The sequence below is a fragment of the Protomyctophum parallelum genome (assembly GCF_964188405.1).
Source record: "Protomyctophum parallelum genome assembly, chromosome: 10".
Lineage (NCBI taxonomy): Eukaryota > Metazoa > Chordata > Actinopteri > Myctophiformes > Myctophidae > Protomyctophum > Protomyctophum parallelum.
Window position 1 is genome coordinate 37,032,818 of NC_139704.1, and position 18,350 is coordinate 37,051,167.

Sequence of the window (18,350 nt, forward strand, 5' to 3'; positions counted from 1 at the left end):
TGTTTTCACTGTAGTAACTAGCTGCCCTCCCTGTGTTTTCACTGTAGTAACTAGCTTCCCTCACTGTGTTTTCAGTCAGTCAGAGCACTTAGCAGGACGACCTTCCACCCCTGTCTTATGTGGGACGGATCAGTAATGCAAGTAGACGATGGGAGGAGGCATAATACTGTACCGTACTGGAGCGAGGGATGATGAAGAGATGGAGGAATGTTTGCCTGACTCATCCCTCTCTCCATCATCATTATACCTTCCTGTACTTTGGAGCGATGCCAAGAGAGAGACAGAGAGAGAGCTGATAATGTTTATCATGCAGTACACGTCCCGTACCCCGAGAAGTTGATTTGGATGTCCCGACCGAATGTCGCTTGGCTGTCGAATACTATGTACCTCGGTGCCATGTCTGTCTGTCTGTCTGTCTGTCTGTCTGTCTGTCGTCTATATGGTCTATGGTTCTCAAACTTCATGTCAAGGACACCCCCCCCCTCCCCCAAATGAGTGTGTTGGCTGCAGACCCCCATCTGAAAATATATTGTGCCATAGCCCATACACGACTTGTGTTATATATTCCAGATTTTAGAAATGTCAAGAATCTTGACATTTCGGCCCAGGCCGTAGCGTAACGGTCTGGGCACCGGACTGGTAATCCAGTCGCAGTGTGCCGCGGGTTCGACTCCCGGACCCGACACGGCCTTTACTGCATGTCATCCCCCCATCTCTCTCCCGTTTCCTGTCAGCCTACTGTCTGTCCCTTCAAAAATCAATAAAAGGCGTAAGCCGCAAAAAAAAAAAAAAAAAAAAAAAAAGAATCTTGACATTTCTATAAAATAATCTTTACTCAAGATATTTTTTTCAAATATCCGACGTGTGTATATGGTTTAATGTGGGTATTATTGATGTTGATGCTATATTATTTTGCTCTCTCTCTCTCTCTCTCTCTCTCTCTCTCTCTCTCTCTCTCTCTCTCTCTCTCTCTCTCTCTTCCCCCCCCCCCCCACCCACCCACCCACCAGGGCTGTATCCCTCTCCAAGGCAGTCAGGTCAACGAGCTGCCAGCCAACCAGGAGGAACATGGCCGCCATCTTTTTGAGATCGTTCCAGGTATGTTCAGTGTGCGTGTGTGCGTGCGGGACAGACATGTATGTTCTGTCAAACATACAGTGAGATGAAAGGGAAGACTGGGCCTGCAGAAGGCAGCTGTGTGTCCCAGGCTGTCACACAGGCCCACGCTTCACAACATGAGGTGTAACAGCTGTGTGTCCCAGGCTGTCCTTTACAGCATGTGTCCCAGACGTCCAACAATGGCTCGATTCATCCTGCTGTTGACATGCGTGGGGTCGGCACTATAGGCCTGGTTATGGTCAGGACGGCGTGCTGTACAGTACAGTACAGTACAGTAGATGCATGCGTGAACCATCTTTTATAGGAGCCACCCGAACTCCCCGGGAGTCGTCCTAAAAGCAAACAAAGGAAACGATAGCAAGCCATTTGAGGTAAACAAATAATCAGACCGAGATGGGCTTCTACGGTAGATATTTCTCTCTAAAACAAAGCAGAGAAGACGTTTTCAGGTGGGTGAAACGTGTATGTACTTTCAGCCAAGTAGGAGAGAGTACCCATTTATCAGATCATCATTATAGTGTTCCATGCAGTTCCAAATGTGTCTGCTCGTTTCATTGTGTCATCACTTCCAATTTCACTTCTTTAATCTGTATCCTGACTGAGAGCTCTATCCTGACTGATACAATTGGTATCCCGCCCTGAAAGTGCATTTTCTGTTTAGTAAAGAGCCGGAGAGACATGGAGACTCCTGTCACTGAACATTAAACACTATAGCTCTATAGCAAACCAATGAGTACAATCAGAATATAGAGCTATTTAACCAAAGAAAACCACTTAGGTGGAGAAAACACAGCGAGAGCAGGCATGCACGTCAGCTACACTCCAATACTTAACAATATAGTTGTCTATAAGCGCCAGACAGCTCTCTTACAATGTTAATGTGAATGGGCTCCTCAAAATATGGGTATAGTCATTGCAATGTAGTGACTCAAGTGGACTCGGTGGGGTCCGAGACAGAGTCAAGTCCAAGTCAAATTAAGAGCGAGTAGTAATTAAGTCAAATTAAGGGCGAGTAAATTAAAATGTGGACTCGAGACGAGTCAAGGACTCGAGTACTAAAACACTAAAACACCAGTGGCACAGTTTCAGAGCCCTCCTCCATGTCACCTGGCTGCGTGTGCATCTTGAACCCGCTGGTGGTGCTGCCTGCCTGCCTGCCAGAAAGAGCTACAGCATGGGCCAACAAGGCTGTTGTTGCAATCTCACTAAAAACCCTGGGAGGCCTTCCTTAGGGCTGCTGAGGACTCCGTTAATGGTGGGCGTAAGTCTTTCTGAGCTTTTAAATTATTGACGAGGTGGGGGGAGAGAGAGAGACATTGTGCAGAATAAACCGCAGCGATGCTGCATCACTCTGCGTTTTTATGTTCTCTCTCACTCCATCTTGAGCGGTAATAGAACAAGTGGTTCTCAAACCTTTTCATGTCGGTCCGTCCGTCCCCGCCTGAAAATGTCTTGTGCCAGTGACTCCCAGAAGAGAAGATTGATGTAAAAAAGATATATTCAAAATATTTTAAACATTATATTTATATATATATATTATATATATATATATATTATTTATTTATTTATTTTAATTTCCAAATAACCCATTATTAAAACCAGGAAATCATCTGTCATTTTATGTTTTCGCGTTGGCTATTCCAAAAGCTTGTGCTGTTCTGTTATTTGTGTGTGAACTACTGATTCAGAACTAAAGGCATGTGTATAGTATCTTGCTTCAGGTCTTAACCCATTCTGGGCGGGAACCCCTTTTGGTGTTTTAACTAAGCATTATGTTATACTTTAGCTATTGAAAAATAGCAGATCTACAAGCTCATAGCACGCCACTCGGTGGCGCACTACAAGCTTGTAGGTCATGCTATTTTTGAAAAATCGTAACAATGCGGTTAATACATAGACTGTAAAAAATATGGACAAAGCGTTCCCCGGGTCTAACATGGACGTAAAATGAAGCCTGTTATTCCTGCACTGTAAGTCGCCATCTTTCTAGATCCGTTTGGGCCCAGCTGGCCATTGGCTGGTAATACAGTCTAGGTGAAGTTGGGCCCAAATACATGGACTTCTATGGGGCTATGGGTTTTTTTGGGTCCAGTGACAGCGCCACAACAGGCCATTATATGAACTTTCAGGAGTTTCAGGCTTCACAAAATATCTGTCTGACTGCCCCCCTGGGTTAATAGCATAAGGAAAACGATCAGTTTTCCACAGGATGCTTGGTGACAACCCTGGTGTGGACATATTCATAACGACTCGGTGTGGGACAAAGTCAGCACGCTGCCTCCCCCCTCCCCTGCTGCTAGTCTTTGCTTTGAAGAACCTCCGTGGTAATAAATCACTAAAGCAAAGGTTTCTGTTGAGCCTCACTGACACACTGCACACGCACACACACACACACACGCAGAAACACACACACACACACACACACACACACACACACACACACACACACACACACACACACACACTAAGTAAACTAAGTCGGAATCAGACATAAATCTGACCCTAAACCTGAATCTCCTTGTAATTGGATTAAGCTTAATTCTGAAGATTCTTTTTTTTTTAAACCCACAAAATAACCAATTCCCTTGTGAGGAGCAGCAGGACATTTTGGCCCTCGCAAATATAGTAATATATGTACACACACACACGTGCACACACGCGCGCGCGCACATTCCGAATAAGAGACAAAGTGCTTCTTTACTATCTTTCAACAATTACACTCATGCACACTCTCTCTCACTCACTCACTCACTCACACTCACACTCACACACACACACACACACACACACACACACGTGCACACACAACACACATATAGAGAGAGAGAGAGAGTCAGCTGTTATGTTATGAACCACATAAATGTCAATACAGTTAACAGCTACAGCGGAGAAGGAGATGATCACTATTAGGAACTTTGTGGAGAAATGATGCATGCTGGGAAAGCAGAGCCCCGTTCAGTTGCACTGTCAGCAGGTTCTACTACAGTACATAATACTGTACCTGTAAAAGAAATAACACCATCCTAACCCTGGGGAAGCTGTTTGAGCCGCGTAACTGTGTGTGTGTGTGTGTGTGTGTGTGTGTGTGTGTGTGTGTGTGTGTGTGTGTGTGTGTGTGTGTGTGTGTGTGTGTGTGTGTGTGTGTGTGTGTGTGTGTGTGTGTGTCTGTGTCTGTGTCTGTGTCTGTGTGTGCGCGCTCGTGTGTTTGTCTGTGTGTGCGCGCTTTTGTGTGTGTGTTGTGTGTCTGTGTGTGCGTGCTTTTGTGTGTTGTGTGTCTGTGTGTGCGCGCTTTTGTGTGTGTGTCAGTGTGTGCACACTTGTGTCTGTGTGCGTGCACTTGTGTCTGTGTGCGCACACTTGTGTGTCTGTGTGTGAGTACGCTTGTGTGTGTGTGCACAGTTGTGATGTGAGAGTGTGAAAGTGTGTGTGGGTGTGAAAGTGTCTCCATAGAGGTGTGAAGCGTTGTCCAGTATCACCTTGGATGGGGGAGGGTGGGAGAGAGAGAGAGAGAGAGAGAGAGAGAGAGAGCGATAGCGTGACAAAAAAATAGTCGAGATAGAAAAATGGTGATGGTTGGAGAAAGGACAGCGTGGTCAAATGTCCATTATTATGCTCACAAAGTGTCTCTTTTGTTTTCCATTGCAACCCTATATTGTCATACAATATGCATGGAGAAGCAAGGGGAGGGAGAGAAGGGGTACCAGGGATATTTTGCCATGTTTATTTTATTGTATTATTTTAATCTATGTTGGATTTCATTGGTTGTGCTTTTGCAGTTTAATTTTCTCTCTTCATTGCTTTGAAAATTTATCCTCCATCTGTTTTTTTTCTAAACCCATTAAAAGCGGGAAAGCATTGTGTCATTGTAGATTTTATCTATTAGAATATATAGAATTGGTCAACATAGGTTTTTCAGAAAAACTTATTTTGAACAACACGGTGGTTCTCAAAAATAACAGATATACAAGCTCACTTCGTGCCGCGCTGCAAGCTTGTACATCTGCTGTTAGCCTGTTTTTGAACATTTTTGATTTTCTTTTAATAGTTTAGACTTCTTTTTAACACAATTCTTCTCTTCTGGGAGTCCCTTGCTGGCACAAAACATTTTCACATGGGGTCCGCGGCCAAATACACGTATCAATTCAGGGGTCCTTGGCACAAATATACGGCACAAACTATACTGATTTAGAACACATTTGTAGAATCTGCCTCAGGGTTAATAGGTTATTTTGTTTTATTTTCTTAACGTATGCTGTGTTTTTCATCGTCCATTCTGTTGTCTTTTCATCTTAGTAAAACACGGTTGACATAGAGAGCACACACGCTCCGCACAGTGAATGAGAGGTTTGGTGCAGTCAGTCAGACGGTTGGTCCACAGGGACAGACACACTCTTTCTGGGTCATTTCACACACCCACAATAACCCACAATGCACCACAGCACACTGCTGCTGCTGCTGCTGCTGTGTAATAACTGTAAATGCGGGTTCCTTCGATGTGTGCTGTGCATTCTGAAAGTGAATATGTGAGACGTTTACATTCTGAAAGTGAATACATGAGACATCTGTTCACTCTCAGAGTTACAAATCTCTGCTGTTGGGAAGAAACCACCTAACTCCAACATTTTTTTTTCTCCAGGAAATGAAGAAAACCTTATATGTTTTAAAACGATGCAATACTGCCTCATCAAAGTTGGTATTGTGACTTTATATTTTCAATTACTTGCATGAGAGGAGGTGGAGTTAGCTGCTTTAGCAGAAAGTTTGAGGGTCCAATGGAGTTAAGAGGTTTTGTCTGAAGGGCTTTTTAGTACTTTTTTATACTTTTCGGTATCTTTATCAAAAATGGAGTTTAGGTGGTTTCCTCCCGACATCGACAAAATGCATAATATATTAAAGCAGCACTACGCAACTTTCCTGTTCTACTACGGATTTGGACCTGGTTTCCTGCACATGTGCTGACATTTTTACAGTTGAGCTAATAGAGCCTGCCTGCTTGCTCAGGGGATAAATTGAACCTTGACCATCGGGTCAGAATTCGTGTCGGATCATGTGTCTAGGTGAGACATGACCTTTGACTCAATCTAAATGTCTCAATAGAAGTGCGGAGAGACAAAATACAAAATAAAGTTATATTGTATTAACATACACTAACACTACTAAACAAAAAAAATCATCTATAAAAGTTACATATTGCTGCTTTAGCATCGAGGATTTTACTGTATAACCCATTATGTGGGGAATGTGCTGTCATCATATCCAAATCTATGTAGAGCAGCTGATTTCTTTGAATTGCTTCTGTTCCCACTTTATATCCAGGTTATTCAACGTGGATTTGTCGAGGCCGACATTGATACCGATATTTCGGAGGGATTGCGGATAATGGATATGGGCCGATACCAAGCCGTTTCATTTCAATCTCTCTCAAAGATTCTGATCGGAAAATGGCAGCTTTGAACGCTTTCCCCTCCATCTGAAACGAATACAGTATATCGTCTCTTCTCGGGTGGAAATCTCACATGTCCCAAACGGTTACTTTTCAGGATTCATTATACTGTAGAGGTTCTACAATCTCAAAACTGAGCTGTAGTGTATGATCAAGTATAGGGCGTTGATTTACGGAAAGTATGGAGATAAGAGGTTTCTGCCCCCGACGTGGATGATGTGCTGCTTGCACGCTCAAAAGAGAAAGGTTAACGGAGTGTCCATAAAGTGAACGCATGTCATTATGTGTAATCAATGCCTGACTGAAATGTCACAGTGCAGCGACAAGCCATCACAGGAAGTACTGGCGGAGTCTCCCTGTATCGCAGAGCGCTGCCTGAGCTAATACGGTTATTTAACCCATTCTGACCTGAGATCAGATTCTAAAAATGTCTTCTACGTCAGTCGTTCTTCGATTTTTCAAAAATATGCGCTATGAGCTTGTAGATCTGCTATTTTTCAATAGCTAAAGCATAACATGATGCTAACATCAAAAGGGGTTCCCGCCCAAAATGGGCTGAAGGTTCAGGGCATTCCCACCTAAATTTGCAAAGAAAGAATTAGCCTATTTTAAATATAATAATAATAACATCACAAACCTTCTCTTATGCCCTTTCACAACATTTTGTCTGATAGGGGTCTGTGGCCAAAGACATTGAAAACATTGACGTGAAAATGTAGAACCACAAGAAAAAGGGAGTAGGCTTAATGGAGGGAGATTGACTTTTTCTTTGCATTCAGCGCCAACTCCTATATTTGCGTTTGGAGGGTGTGTCCGTGGGTGCGTTGATGCGCTTTCCTTGAAATTTGCTATCTTGCCCACACAAGTTTCGGGCAGCGGAAAGCGCCTCCTCAAACATCCCGCAATGTGAATTCCGTTTGATAGAAAAAGGTGCTCCTGGGATGGAGCTGCCTCGACACACAATGTTGCAGAATATTCACATCTCAGAGGTCTCGTTCTGTTTTAATTCTCCACAAATCATACCCATACATAATGTAATGGCTAGCGGAGGTGTTCGGGGACTTAGGCTAGGGTACAAGATAGCAATTTTTATGGGGGAACGCCTCTAAATCCCCAAATTACGGATTTAGTGCCTCGCTGACACAAGATAGGGCCCTTTGTCTTCGATACATAGACGGGGCAATCCAAGCAATATTGGCAAACCGGTGACTTTTCTGGTAGCCACTCTACAACATAACGCGTTGTGTCTAATTTGGCATTATCGTATCGATCCCTTCATGTATAAGTGTGGTTTCATGGTGATGGTTATGTTGATAATCTGGTTGGCTGTGTTGTCCCATAGGTGGAGGTGGAGGTGGGGAGAAGGACCGCACCGGGGTGAGCCACGAGACCTTCCTGCTGATGGCCACCTCCCAGAGCGACATGGAGGACTGGGTCAGGACCATACGCAGAGCCATATGGGCCCCGCTGGGGGGAGGTACGACTGGGGTTAAAATATATATTATTCAAACACTTTCAAGATGCAAGCTGCGAGCTTGTATAGCTGCTATTTAGAGTAGATTCATGTTACGAAACATAAACGTTTATATTTTTCAATAGACGACATATCAAATATGGTGGTGGTTAAAATGATGTTGAATTAAGACATTTTGCTCGGGGTTCCCCTGGAACCTCTCCAAGGACCCCACTTTTAGAACCATGATGCCCTAGCTCAGCAGCCTATAGCTTCTCTACTCTGGACTGAACGTTCTATGAAAATCGCAGATCTGCAAAATCACAACAGCTTGTTTTCTCCGAAGATACGACAAATGCTTTGGACCAGATCTACTGTACAAGCTCTGTTGATCTGCTGTTTTCCCAAACTGCAGTGCTGACCACTGTCATATGACAAAGTATAAACAAAGCAATATACAGCACAGTATGCACTAGCACAGGCAAGCCTTCCGGCACACACATACACATACACATTTTTAAGCGGCATCTTCTGTAACAAGGCCTCATACTCTGAGGTGCGTGCGGTCTGCTCTGAATGTTGTTGTTTCTTTGCCTCTTACCACTGTTTGTTGGATATAAGATTACGGTAAAAAGAAAATAAAGTGCTGGTCTGTAATTCTCCTTTAAGGGAGTATTTTGTTTTTACCTGAGCCCTTTTTTAGATCATTAAGGACAAAAAAACAAGGGCTGGGTGGAAAGATCACCTATATCGTCGCTGCACGAGACAAACCAGCTAACTCATTTTGTTCAATGCTATTGAACACCCTTTACATCTCTGTGTTGGTTAAAAAAAATGGAACCAATGAAAAGTATTAAGTGCTTCTGACAAAACCAGCTAACTCCATTGGATCCTCAAATTGTCGACTAAACCAGGTAACTCCACCTCCTCTCATGCAAGTAATTGACAATATATGAAGTCACAATACCAACTTTGATGTGGCAGTGATTTCCTTCATTTCCTGTAAAATATATATATATATAGTGTTTTCAGATGGATATAAGTCTATGGCAAACAAAACAAAAAACACCTTGCCCCTCCCTCCAGACAGGAAACGAATGGACCATTTCCAATATTTTTACACTCACCCTTTGTTTGAGTTCCAAATGTAAATCCAAAAATAGTGTCAGGCAGAAACCTTATCTCCATATTCTAGTGTTTTGTGGGTTTTTTTGTTAGTTCTTTCCGCAAATGATCATACTACAGCCTAGCGTCGCACTAATAAACCATCAGAAGATTCGATGCTTTTGAATTTGAATGGTGAAAAGTAACACTTTTGGAGATATGAGGTTTCCACCCGACAGAGACGATATGACATGGTGATAAAAATAACCCTAAGGTACGTTACACCAGAAGGCGCTAGTGAACCATATATTGACTAATGACTTGTCCCGTGTCTATGAATAGACTGTTTGGCTTGGAACAGTCAGAGGGACTCATGTTTTAGTCATTTTCTGACTATTAAAATAACTGGGTGTTACGAAAAAGTGGGGCATTAAGTGTTTATCGGCACAAAACACCCAGGATTCTTTGTCTTGTAGCATGAATATATAATATATCCTGATAGAGAAGTACCTCCCCCAGGGTGGGAAGTAAATAGGTTTCCTTTTGCTCAAGTATACTTATATAGTATGCGTGCATGCCTGCGTGTGCGTGCGCGTGCGTGTGTGCGTGCGTGTGTGCGTGCAGGTATCTTCGGGCAGCACCTGGAGGAGACGATGGCGTGCGAGGGAGGCCAGTGTGGCGCCCCCCAGAGGCCGGTGCCCGTGCTGGTGGAGCAGTGTGTGCTCTTCATACTGGAGCAGGGCCTGCAGGAGGAGGGGCTCTTCAGGGCCCCCGGGCAGACCAATCACGTGCGAGAGCTGCAGGACGCGTTCGACCGCGGCGAGAAGCCCGTGTTCGACAGGTACGGACGGGTCCCGAGGGTTCATTTGACCCCATACGGTCTGTAAACACTGTAAAGAGTGTACAAATGGGTATACTCTCTCCTGTTTGGCTGGAAATAAATGTTCTATTCAGGGAGACCCCTGTTACTGAACAAACACTATATCAATAATTACTTTCCGAGTATAGTGATTTAACCTTTTAGTTCAAAACAAATCCTTTTCCTACCTTTTTAATTAAACACGTCTTGTGTATATGTTGTGATGTTGGCCTTCACCTTCTCGTACAGTACCACAGATGTCCACACGGTGGCGTCGCTGCTGAAGCTGTACATACGGGAGTTGCCCGAACCCGTAATCCCTTTCTCCAAATACACACAGTTCCTCTCCTGTGCTCAGCTGCTCCTCAAGGACAAGGAAATGGTAACCGTGTCTCTATGCATAATTCCCTATAACTACTCCAGCTGCCTATCAATTCACTCTGCCCTAACATTACTGTCTTCCCACCTAAATGCAAATTTCCGTCTCTTTTTTCTCGTCGTTGTTTTTTGAAGGGTATCGTAGAGCTCGGTAAACAAGTGGAGGCCCTTCCTCGGGTCAACTACAACCTTCTGAAATACACATGCAAGTAAGTAGGGAATATACACAGTATATACTGTATATCGACACATTGCAAAAAACACTATCAAATGAGTTGTGTGCAAATGCAGCAGAGTGGCTCACAGCCTCAGCCAGATGGCCTTAAAAGTCTAATATCTCCCCTGAGACATATGCATTTGCCTTTGGATTAGTGGTTAAGATGTTGGCTTTCCACGCGGGAGACCTTGGTTTGATTCCTGGGTGTTACACAAAAAAAAAGTACATGACATGACAGCACTGGTTCTCAAAGTGGGGTGCAAGGACCCCCAGGGGTCCCACTGGGTCCCCACTTCCCAGAAAAATTAGGGATTGTTTAAATACGTGAGACCTATATTAGATTTGTTTGGGTCTTGACAAATCTACTTGTATGGTGGTCCCCTCCCTTTCCTTCCCTGGCACAAAAATCTTTTCAAATGGGGGTCCACTGGCAAATTCAAATCGTCTCTGTCGGGTAGAAACCATGTGTCAAAAACCTTTTACTTTTCAGGTTTTCAAATAGCAAAAAAGTAGCAGATCCACCAGCAGGAAGCGCGTCGCCCAAGATCTGCTGCGCTGTGGTATGATCAAGTAGGACAGAAAGCGGTCCCTGTTTGGCCCGTCACGCTGTCATCAGAGGATGTTGACACGTCACTGATTGACTGCGTAGGAGTCGATAGCGTGCGTGCGTCTCCTCGGCATCGACCATGCTATTAATATCAGACATCGGCGTCGTTCGGATTCTGAAGACATCACAAGACAGCTGAGTCCACTCAGGCAGCTCGCACAATGGCAGCAGGATGAGATGACTCATGAGAGACAGATTCATAATAGCATCGGCGTAATTTATTTTTGTAACCTTCAAAACTTGACCATGCTAAAGCATCAAAAACTTTTCAATTTTTCAATTTGAATCCTGAAAAGTAACAGTTTTGGAGGTTTTGAGGGTTGAACCCTTTGAACGATGTCCAAAACCGTAATTTTTCAGGAAACTGTTTTGGATCCAAAGTAGTTATTTCATAGTCACAAGCTCTTACTTTTCATTGGTTCAATATTTAAAAGATCCCACAGACACAAACTTTCATTTTCAAGCTTAAGCAATATACAGTAGCAGAAATAGCCGATCTACAAGCTCTTAACTTAGACCGTTTATTTTTTCTTGCTATTTTTGAGTGACATTCTTGCACAATGAACTATAGTTCAAATTAATAGATAAATAATTAAAAAGGAGAATTGGAGTTTCCTGCCAGACAGCAACAATTAGTTAACACAATTGGTGCTAAGTAACTCAAGTAGCAGCTCAAATATTAGATCTCCAAGCTCACAAGTGCCACAGAAGTAAGTAAGCCTTGCTGAGCCATGAGGCCCATAGGACAGGAGCCTATCTGTTTCTGTAGTGTGAGGCAGCTTGATGTACAAGTACCCCCCCTGGACATGACACTAGTATATGTCGCAAGGACTTACCCCCGATCCAACCCTTGATGCTGAGTGACAAGCAGGGAGGCACTGGGTCCCATTTTTCAGAGTCTGGGGGATCGGTATTTAATTCCTCAGATGTAGACTGACTTGGCAACGAAGGCCACCACTGGGAGGAGGACGTGGGGTTTCTCTTGCGGTCACGCAGCGTTTGCTTTGACATTTGCTTTTTTTGCGCAGGTTTCTGGACAAGGTTCAGAGCCACTCCGACGAGAACAAGATGAGTGTTCAGAACCTGGCCACTGTGTTTGGACCCAACATCCTGCGTCCCAGAGTGGAGGATCCAGTCACCATGATGGAGGGTTGGCACACAATTATATTTCACAATGAGTCAAGAGATAAATCCCACATGAACGCTAGATTCTATATTCTGCGCATGTCAGAATCTATAGGCAAACATTCAGCTAAAATTGCAGCACGTTTGTTTCTGTCAGTATAGGGCAGGCAAACGTTCAGGAATAAGTGTACTTATTCTGTTACCCTTTGCGGCAGTGGCTCAGGGTTAGAGTGGCCGGTAGAGTTGCCGGATGGGAAAATAGTGAGGTTCCCAGTTCGAGCCCGGGCTCCCCCAAAGTTAGTGTCGAAGTGTCCTTGAGCAAGACGACCAAACGTATGCATTTACACTTATCTGTGTGCATGTCTTGTTGTTTTCTTTGCCTGGTGGCCATGCAGGAAGCTCCCACGTGCAGCACCTGATGACGGTGCTCATCAGCGAACACTCCCGCCTCTACCACAGAGAAGAACCCCAACCGGAGGTCAAGACCCAGAACCACCAGAGCCTGGTGGCAGACCGGGGCAAAGTGGAGTGGGTCGCTCAGGACGACACGGACCCTGAGACCTCTAGCCCAGCAGCCCCTGCCTGTCCCCCCGCTGAACCCCGGAAAGAGACCCCGCAGTCGTCCGATCCTTGTCCGGACGCCAACCACTCGGAACCGACCGCCGCCAGAGTCCCGGAGAAGGAAGACGAGAGTCAGACGGACGGAAAGCCCAATAAGGCGAAGGCGGCGGACGGGAAAGGCGATGTGAAAGCCGGGAGCGGCGGCTGCGGCACGGCCCTCCTCAGCCCCAGCAAGCAGTCCAAGGCGCTGCCCTCGTGGCGGTGCTCTTTGAAGGGGGGTCCCGGCGGGGGCGCGGCCAAGGTGGGGAGGATGGGAGGCTCGGCGGGGGACGTGTCATCGGCGAGCGGACACGGGGGGAACTGGCTGATGAACGGCCTGTCGTCCCTGCGCGCTCACCGGCGCACCAACTCGTCCGGGGAGAGACTCAAGGACTCCACGCTGTCCCTGAAGGAGACGGGCGTGCACCACCACGCCCTGTCGCTCCGAGACTCCCCCCAGAACAAAGACTCGCCCCCGCTCTCCCACCGGGCCCTCCTCCAGTCGCACAGGCTGTCCGCCTACGACAACGTCGCCGGCGCTCCCTCCAGTCTGAGCTTGCCCTCCGACACGTCCGGCCTCTGGAGCACCTTCGAGATATCGCTGGCCGATCCGGCGGCGGAGGACAAGGGGGACCGGGGGTCGGGAGGGGAGGAGGACGAGAGACCAGCCGACGTCTCGGACGCCGCGAGGGACGGCGCAGACGCCCAGGAGAAGAGCTCTGGCGGCTGCGTCGCCACTGGCACCGAGGCCGACACTCCGAGCGACAATGACACGGGTCAAGTGTCATCGTCGGGGACCAACGACCACGCCAGCGACCTGGCGTTTGAGCTGAAGCAGGAGATGAAGAAGCAGAGGATAAGCTACGAGACCTGCATTCGCAAGTAAGAGCAGCCTCGTCATAGCAGCACCGTTTATACCAAGCTGTAGTGTCTGCACTTGAGATTAGATAAGCGAGGGATAATCAATGGGCAGCAGTCTTCATCACCCTAAAGGGGTTTATTTCTCAATAATGACTTTCTCCCTTCATTGATTATCCCGCTCATCCCATTATATAAAGACCCGAGGCTGATTCTACAAATGCTTTCTAAATCAGTACTTCTCACACTTTCAAGGTTATCCAAGCTTGTATATCTGCACGTTTTGAATAGTCAACGCAAAGAACTAACATTGACACAGATGCTTTTTCCCTGTTTTAATGGGTCAATACACGGCTACGTTATATAAAGAAATGAATAAATTGACCCAGAAGTAACAACAACAAAAGGATGGAGTTCATTTTTTACGGTAAATGAAAGCTCCATTAATTTATGTCAGGTGCGTCCAGTCAGTGCTACAGGAAGTGTAAACTAGAATCAATATTCGGTTACTGCGCATCGTGTATATTTCGCTGTTTACCATGTTGGATACGGCACGAAATCAAGCAGAGCCCTTCGATATGAGCAGGTGCTCTGAGCCCTTTCATTAGATAGCGGTCCGTTATTGAGTTCAGCTGGTCATTATTCAAAAATAACAAGCATTCAACGGAGGCCGAGTAATAAGGGATATCAATGTGTGTTACTTTAGAAAAGCGCAGTGCCCTCCCTGGGTGAGTATTTATTGTTCTGGGAAAGCATCTAAATAGTGAATGTTGCTGATGCAGCCTGCCTGAGGATGGATACTGAGGCAACGACTACTGCCGGGGCATCATTTATTTATCACATGGCCCATGGTTGTACATTTTCACAAGGATGAACAAGAAAATAGCATTTGATCAACTCTTTCATTGAATTAAATTGATTGACGTCACTGTCAATCTATTTAGGAAGTCGTCTCTTATGTGTTCAAATTCCAAAATGGCAAAAGTATGTATTTTGCAGATCTGCAAGGTCGAGAAAGTGTCGCTTTGTGGATCTGCTACTGTCGCCTTGCGGATCTGCTACTGTAGGCCTACTGTACTGTAGTGCGTTAATTTATGAAAAATATGGATACGAGCGGTTTCGGACGACAACGAAATGCCACGCAGGCAAACAAAATGGCGGTGCCATGAGGGTGTGTGTGTGTGGGCCAGGGACCGCCACGGTGGTCATTTTCTGGCGTTTCCTTTGTGCCCCCAGATAAACTCTGCGTCTACTCAGCAGTGAATTTATCCGACCATCAGCAGCAACCATGTCTGGCGGCTGAGTGTATCGTCCATGTCGGTGACTCGGTGTGACTAATGGCGTCAACTAGCCATTCATTACCATTTGTTTCCATTAGCATTGCGTCCAGTGGACATTTCTCAGTAGTGCCAATTTAGAAAAGACTATTTGAGAACCCTGCAAGACGTGCGATGCCAAAATCCAAATCCCTTTAAGACAGTGGTTCTCAAAGTGGCGTCTGGGGAACCTCAGGGGTTCCTTGGTGGGGGTTTCCCAGGGGTTCCTCAGCCAAATGTGTTAATATACAGCAATCTCAATCAATAATTTGAACCACTTTAACCATTTATGTGTTGGCAATTCAAAAATAGCAGATCTACAAGGAATATAAATTAATTCCATTTTTGAAAAATCTCGAAAATGTTGTATCATTTGTGCACAAATCCTCTCTCTTCTGGGGCTCCCTGGCACAAAATAGTTTCAGATGGGTTCATTTATATAAATGTGGTGGTCCTTCCATTTACCGTAGTTCTCAAACTGTTATGTGACTAACAGTTCCAGTAGATACAGAGGCTACGGAGGAACAGAAACATACTGTACCTTCAGGGGATAATAAAAGATGTCCCGGGGAGGATCTAACTGCCTGGGTTCAGAGCTGCTTGTGAACTGGCCCCGGTATTTCAAACTGCCGCAGTATGCTGCTCCAGACCAGTCCTTTCTATGCTCAAATCCTTGCCCTTCTGTCTGCTCTAAATGTCCTATACATGCAATTTCAACCGATTCAAGATCACAGTGCACCTTCCTAAAATAATGCTCTACACCTTTATTTATTTATTTTAAGAAGATTATATTTTAGCCTAAATCAGCTCTTCATGACACCTGGTAAAAATCTACTATCTGACATTTCACCGCTGGAAGAAACTGCAGTCACTCAATGTTAATAGTATTTGTAGTAGATAACGGTAGCACAATTTGAAATGTGCACCCTATGGCCAGAAAAATAATGAAGTCTGTGTGTTTGACTGGGGTTTGACTGGATTGCTGAATTCCTACAATGACCATAATGCTTTGGTGCACTACCCCTCCTTATGGAGAGGGAGAGGCTGGATGGACGTGTGACTTGTAGTCCAGGAAGGAAGTGAGACCACATTTATACGACCAAATTTGGTCATGAACATGCCATGGTGCCATGACTAAAATATACATATTGCACACATAAAAACTAAAGTGTTTTCTTCTGTCATCAATATAATAAGATATGGCTGCAAAAAGGGTGAAGTGGCCCTTTAAAGGAACTACAACATGTATTTTAAAACTGTTTTTAATATTTAACATATTTTTAACATTGTTAATGTCCCTCAAACTTATTTCTAATGGTTTGAGCCTAAATCACCGCTCTGATATAAACCAGTCCATGTCATTTCTGTCTGGCTTCTAAAGCTGTTTTAGCTGCAGTACCACAATGTCCTGATGTGGTGGGGGCGCTGTGTATGCAAATTATTTTCTCCACCACACCCTCATCCCAGCTACACCCTTCCCACATGTTTGACTCATTATAGTAAGGCCTGTCCCAAATTTGGAACTGAAGAGGGGGAGGGATTATACAAAGTAGCGAGATACCTATTACATCTCGAGTAACACCAAATCAACTGGCCTGTTGTGAAACCACTGTACACAAATATGATGAGAAAGCCTGATTGTTCCAAATTGGGTTATTTGTGGGGATAGAAGACACGTACGGGAGCCCAAAAAAACTAAAAAAAAATGGGAAAAGTTTAAATTCATGGTGTAGGAACTTTAAAGGCGTTAAACTCACTTTGCCACTCGATTTGCCACTCACGTTATGCATGTGCATACTCTCTATTTGAGAACAACTGCAATTTAGACCTCTTGTAACCTATATACGTTTTAACTTATTATACCTTTCAATCTGGATGCTGCCTTGTGTGTCTAATTAGTTATTGCTGTAGCAGTAGCAACACAATTATTATTAAAAAACAATAATACGAATTTGAAGGTTTTCAGAAACCTTCGGTTAGGTTTCAGTAGGCGTTTTTTTTTTTTTTAAAGCTCCCAGGTCTAAATGGGTTAATCCATTTTGGGCGGGAACCCCTTTTGGTGTTTTAAGCATTCTGTTCTACTTTAGCTATTGAAAAATAGCAGATCTACAAGCTCATAGCACGCGCCATGAGCTTGTAGGTCTGCTATTTTTTTTAATTCGTGAAAATGTGTCGCAAATCTTTGAATATATATTTTAGAGCGAACATTTTTAACTAAAATATTAGCTTCTGGGGGGGTCCCTGAACTACATATTTAGAAATGGGGGTCCGTGGCCCAATAGAGATAATTCTGGGGGTCCTTGACTTGAAAAAGGTTGAGCACCACTGCCATAGAAACATGGGTTTTTTCCGAAATTGTTTTGGATTTAGAAGTCTTTTTTTTTTTATCGACCTCAGTCCAAAATGGGTTAAAGTAGAGGGGAAGGCTGTATGGCCTATAAAGATGTCACTAACTCACTCGCTAAATCCTTCAATCTGTCTGTGTTGTCGTGGTGGAGGTTTGAGGAGTCCTGCACCAAGTACCAGAGCCAGGTGGGCCGCCTGGAAGAGCAGCTGGACCAGGAGAGGAAGAGGTTCCACATGCTGGAGATCCGCCTCAGGAACTCTGAGCGGGCGCACCAGGACGCCGAGAGCCGCAACGTCCACCTCCAGAAGGAGATGGAGGAGTTCTTCACCACCCTGGGGGACCTGACCACCAGGACGCCTCGGATCACCACCACCACCACCACCACCACCAACAACTAAAAGTAGAGACTCCTCCACCCAAAACCTGCCTTCATTTTGACCCCAGTGGCTCTCAAGGTGTCTCAAGGACCGCCATAATTACTCTGAGAGCGCACAAGACGGAAGCAAATGGACCGGTAAGGCATGGTGGTGGTTCTCAACCTTTGCAGGCTGTGACACGGTGACACCCCCACCCTAAACTTAACACTGGGGAGTCGGAACCCCATACCCTGACAAGCACTTTGAATTGTAGGAGTTCAGGTTTGACTCGGTTCCACAGATAAATATTGTGAAAATAGCTGAACTGCAAGCTCACAACGCCTCGCAATGTGAGGCGTTGTGAGCTTGTAGATCTGCTATTTTCTCAATTTCCCCCTCTTTCTTAGTTAATATTTGACAATTTGACCAATGTTTGACGATTTCGTATAGTTCGTAGTCTTCGTACAGTTTGTTGGTTACTTTTGACGAAGTAATGGTCTTGTTATTATTTATTGTCTTCCATTTAGAGGTATTGAAAAGGTCTTAAAAGTCCTTAAATTGGCACTTT

General features: G+C 44.9%; 2 protein-coding genes across 2 annotated transcripts in view; one reads left to right on the forward strand and one right to left on the reverse strand.

The window, feature by feature from the left end:
* Positions 1 to 17,876, forward strand: part of arhgap22a (Rho GTPase activating protein 22a) — a 27,949-nt gene extending 10,073 nt beyond the window's left edge. Inside the window, exons 3-10 of the mRNA XM_083775020.1 lie at positions 1,011 to 1,098; positions 7,911 to 8,039; positions 9,744 to 9,960; positions 10,228 to 10,360; positions 10,492 to 10,565; positions 12,209 to 12,330; positions 12,701 to 13,787; positions 17,578 to 17,876. Coding sequence (XP_083631146.1) covers positions 1,011 to 1,098; positions 7,911 to 8,039; positions 9,744 to 9,960; positions 10,228 to 10,360; positions 10,492 to 10,565; positions 12,209 to 12,330; positions 12,701 to 13,787; positions 17,578 to 17,824 — 2,097 coding nt within the window. The 3' untranslated portion in view covers positions 17,825 to 17,876. The remainder of the gene's footprint in view (positions 1 to 1,010; positions 1,099 to 7,910; positions 8,040 to 9,743; positions 9,961 to 10,227; positions 10,361 to 10,491; positions 10,566 to 12,208; positions 12,331 to 12,700; positions 13,788 to 17,577) is intronic.
* mapk8a (mitogen-activated protein kinase 8a) overlaps positions 1 to 18,350 on the reverse strand; it is a 326,366-nt gene that overhangs the window by 273,029 nt on the left and 34,987 nt on the right. The gene's annotated exons all lie outside the window — the stretch shown is intronic.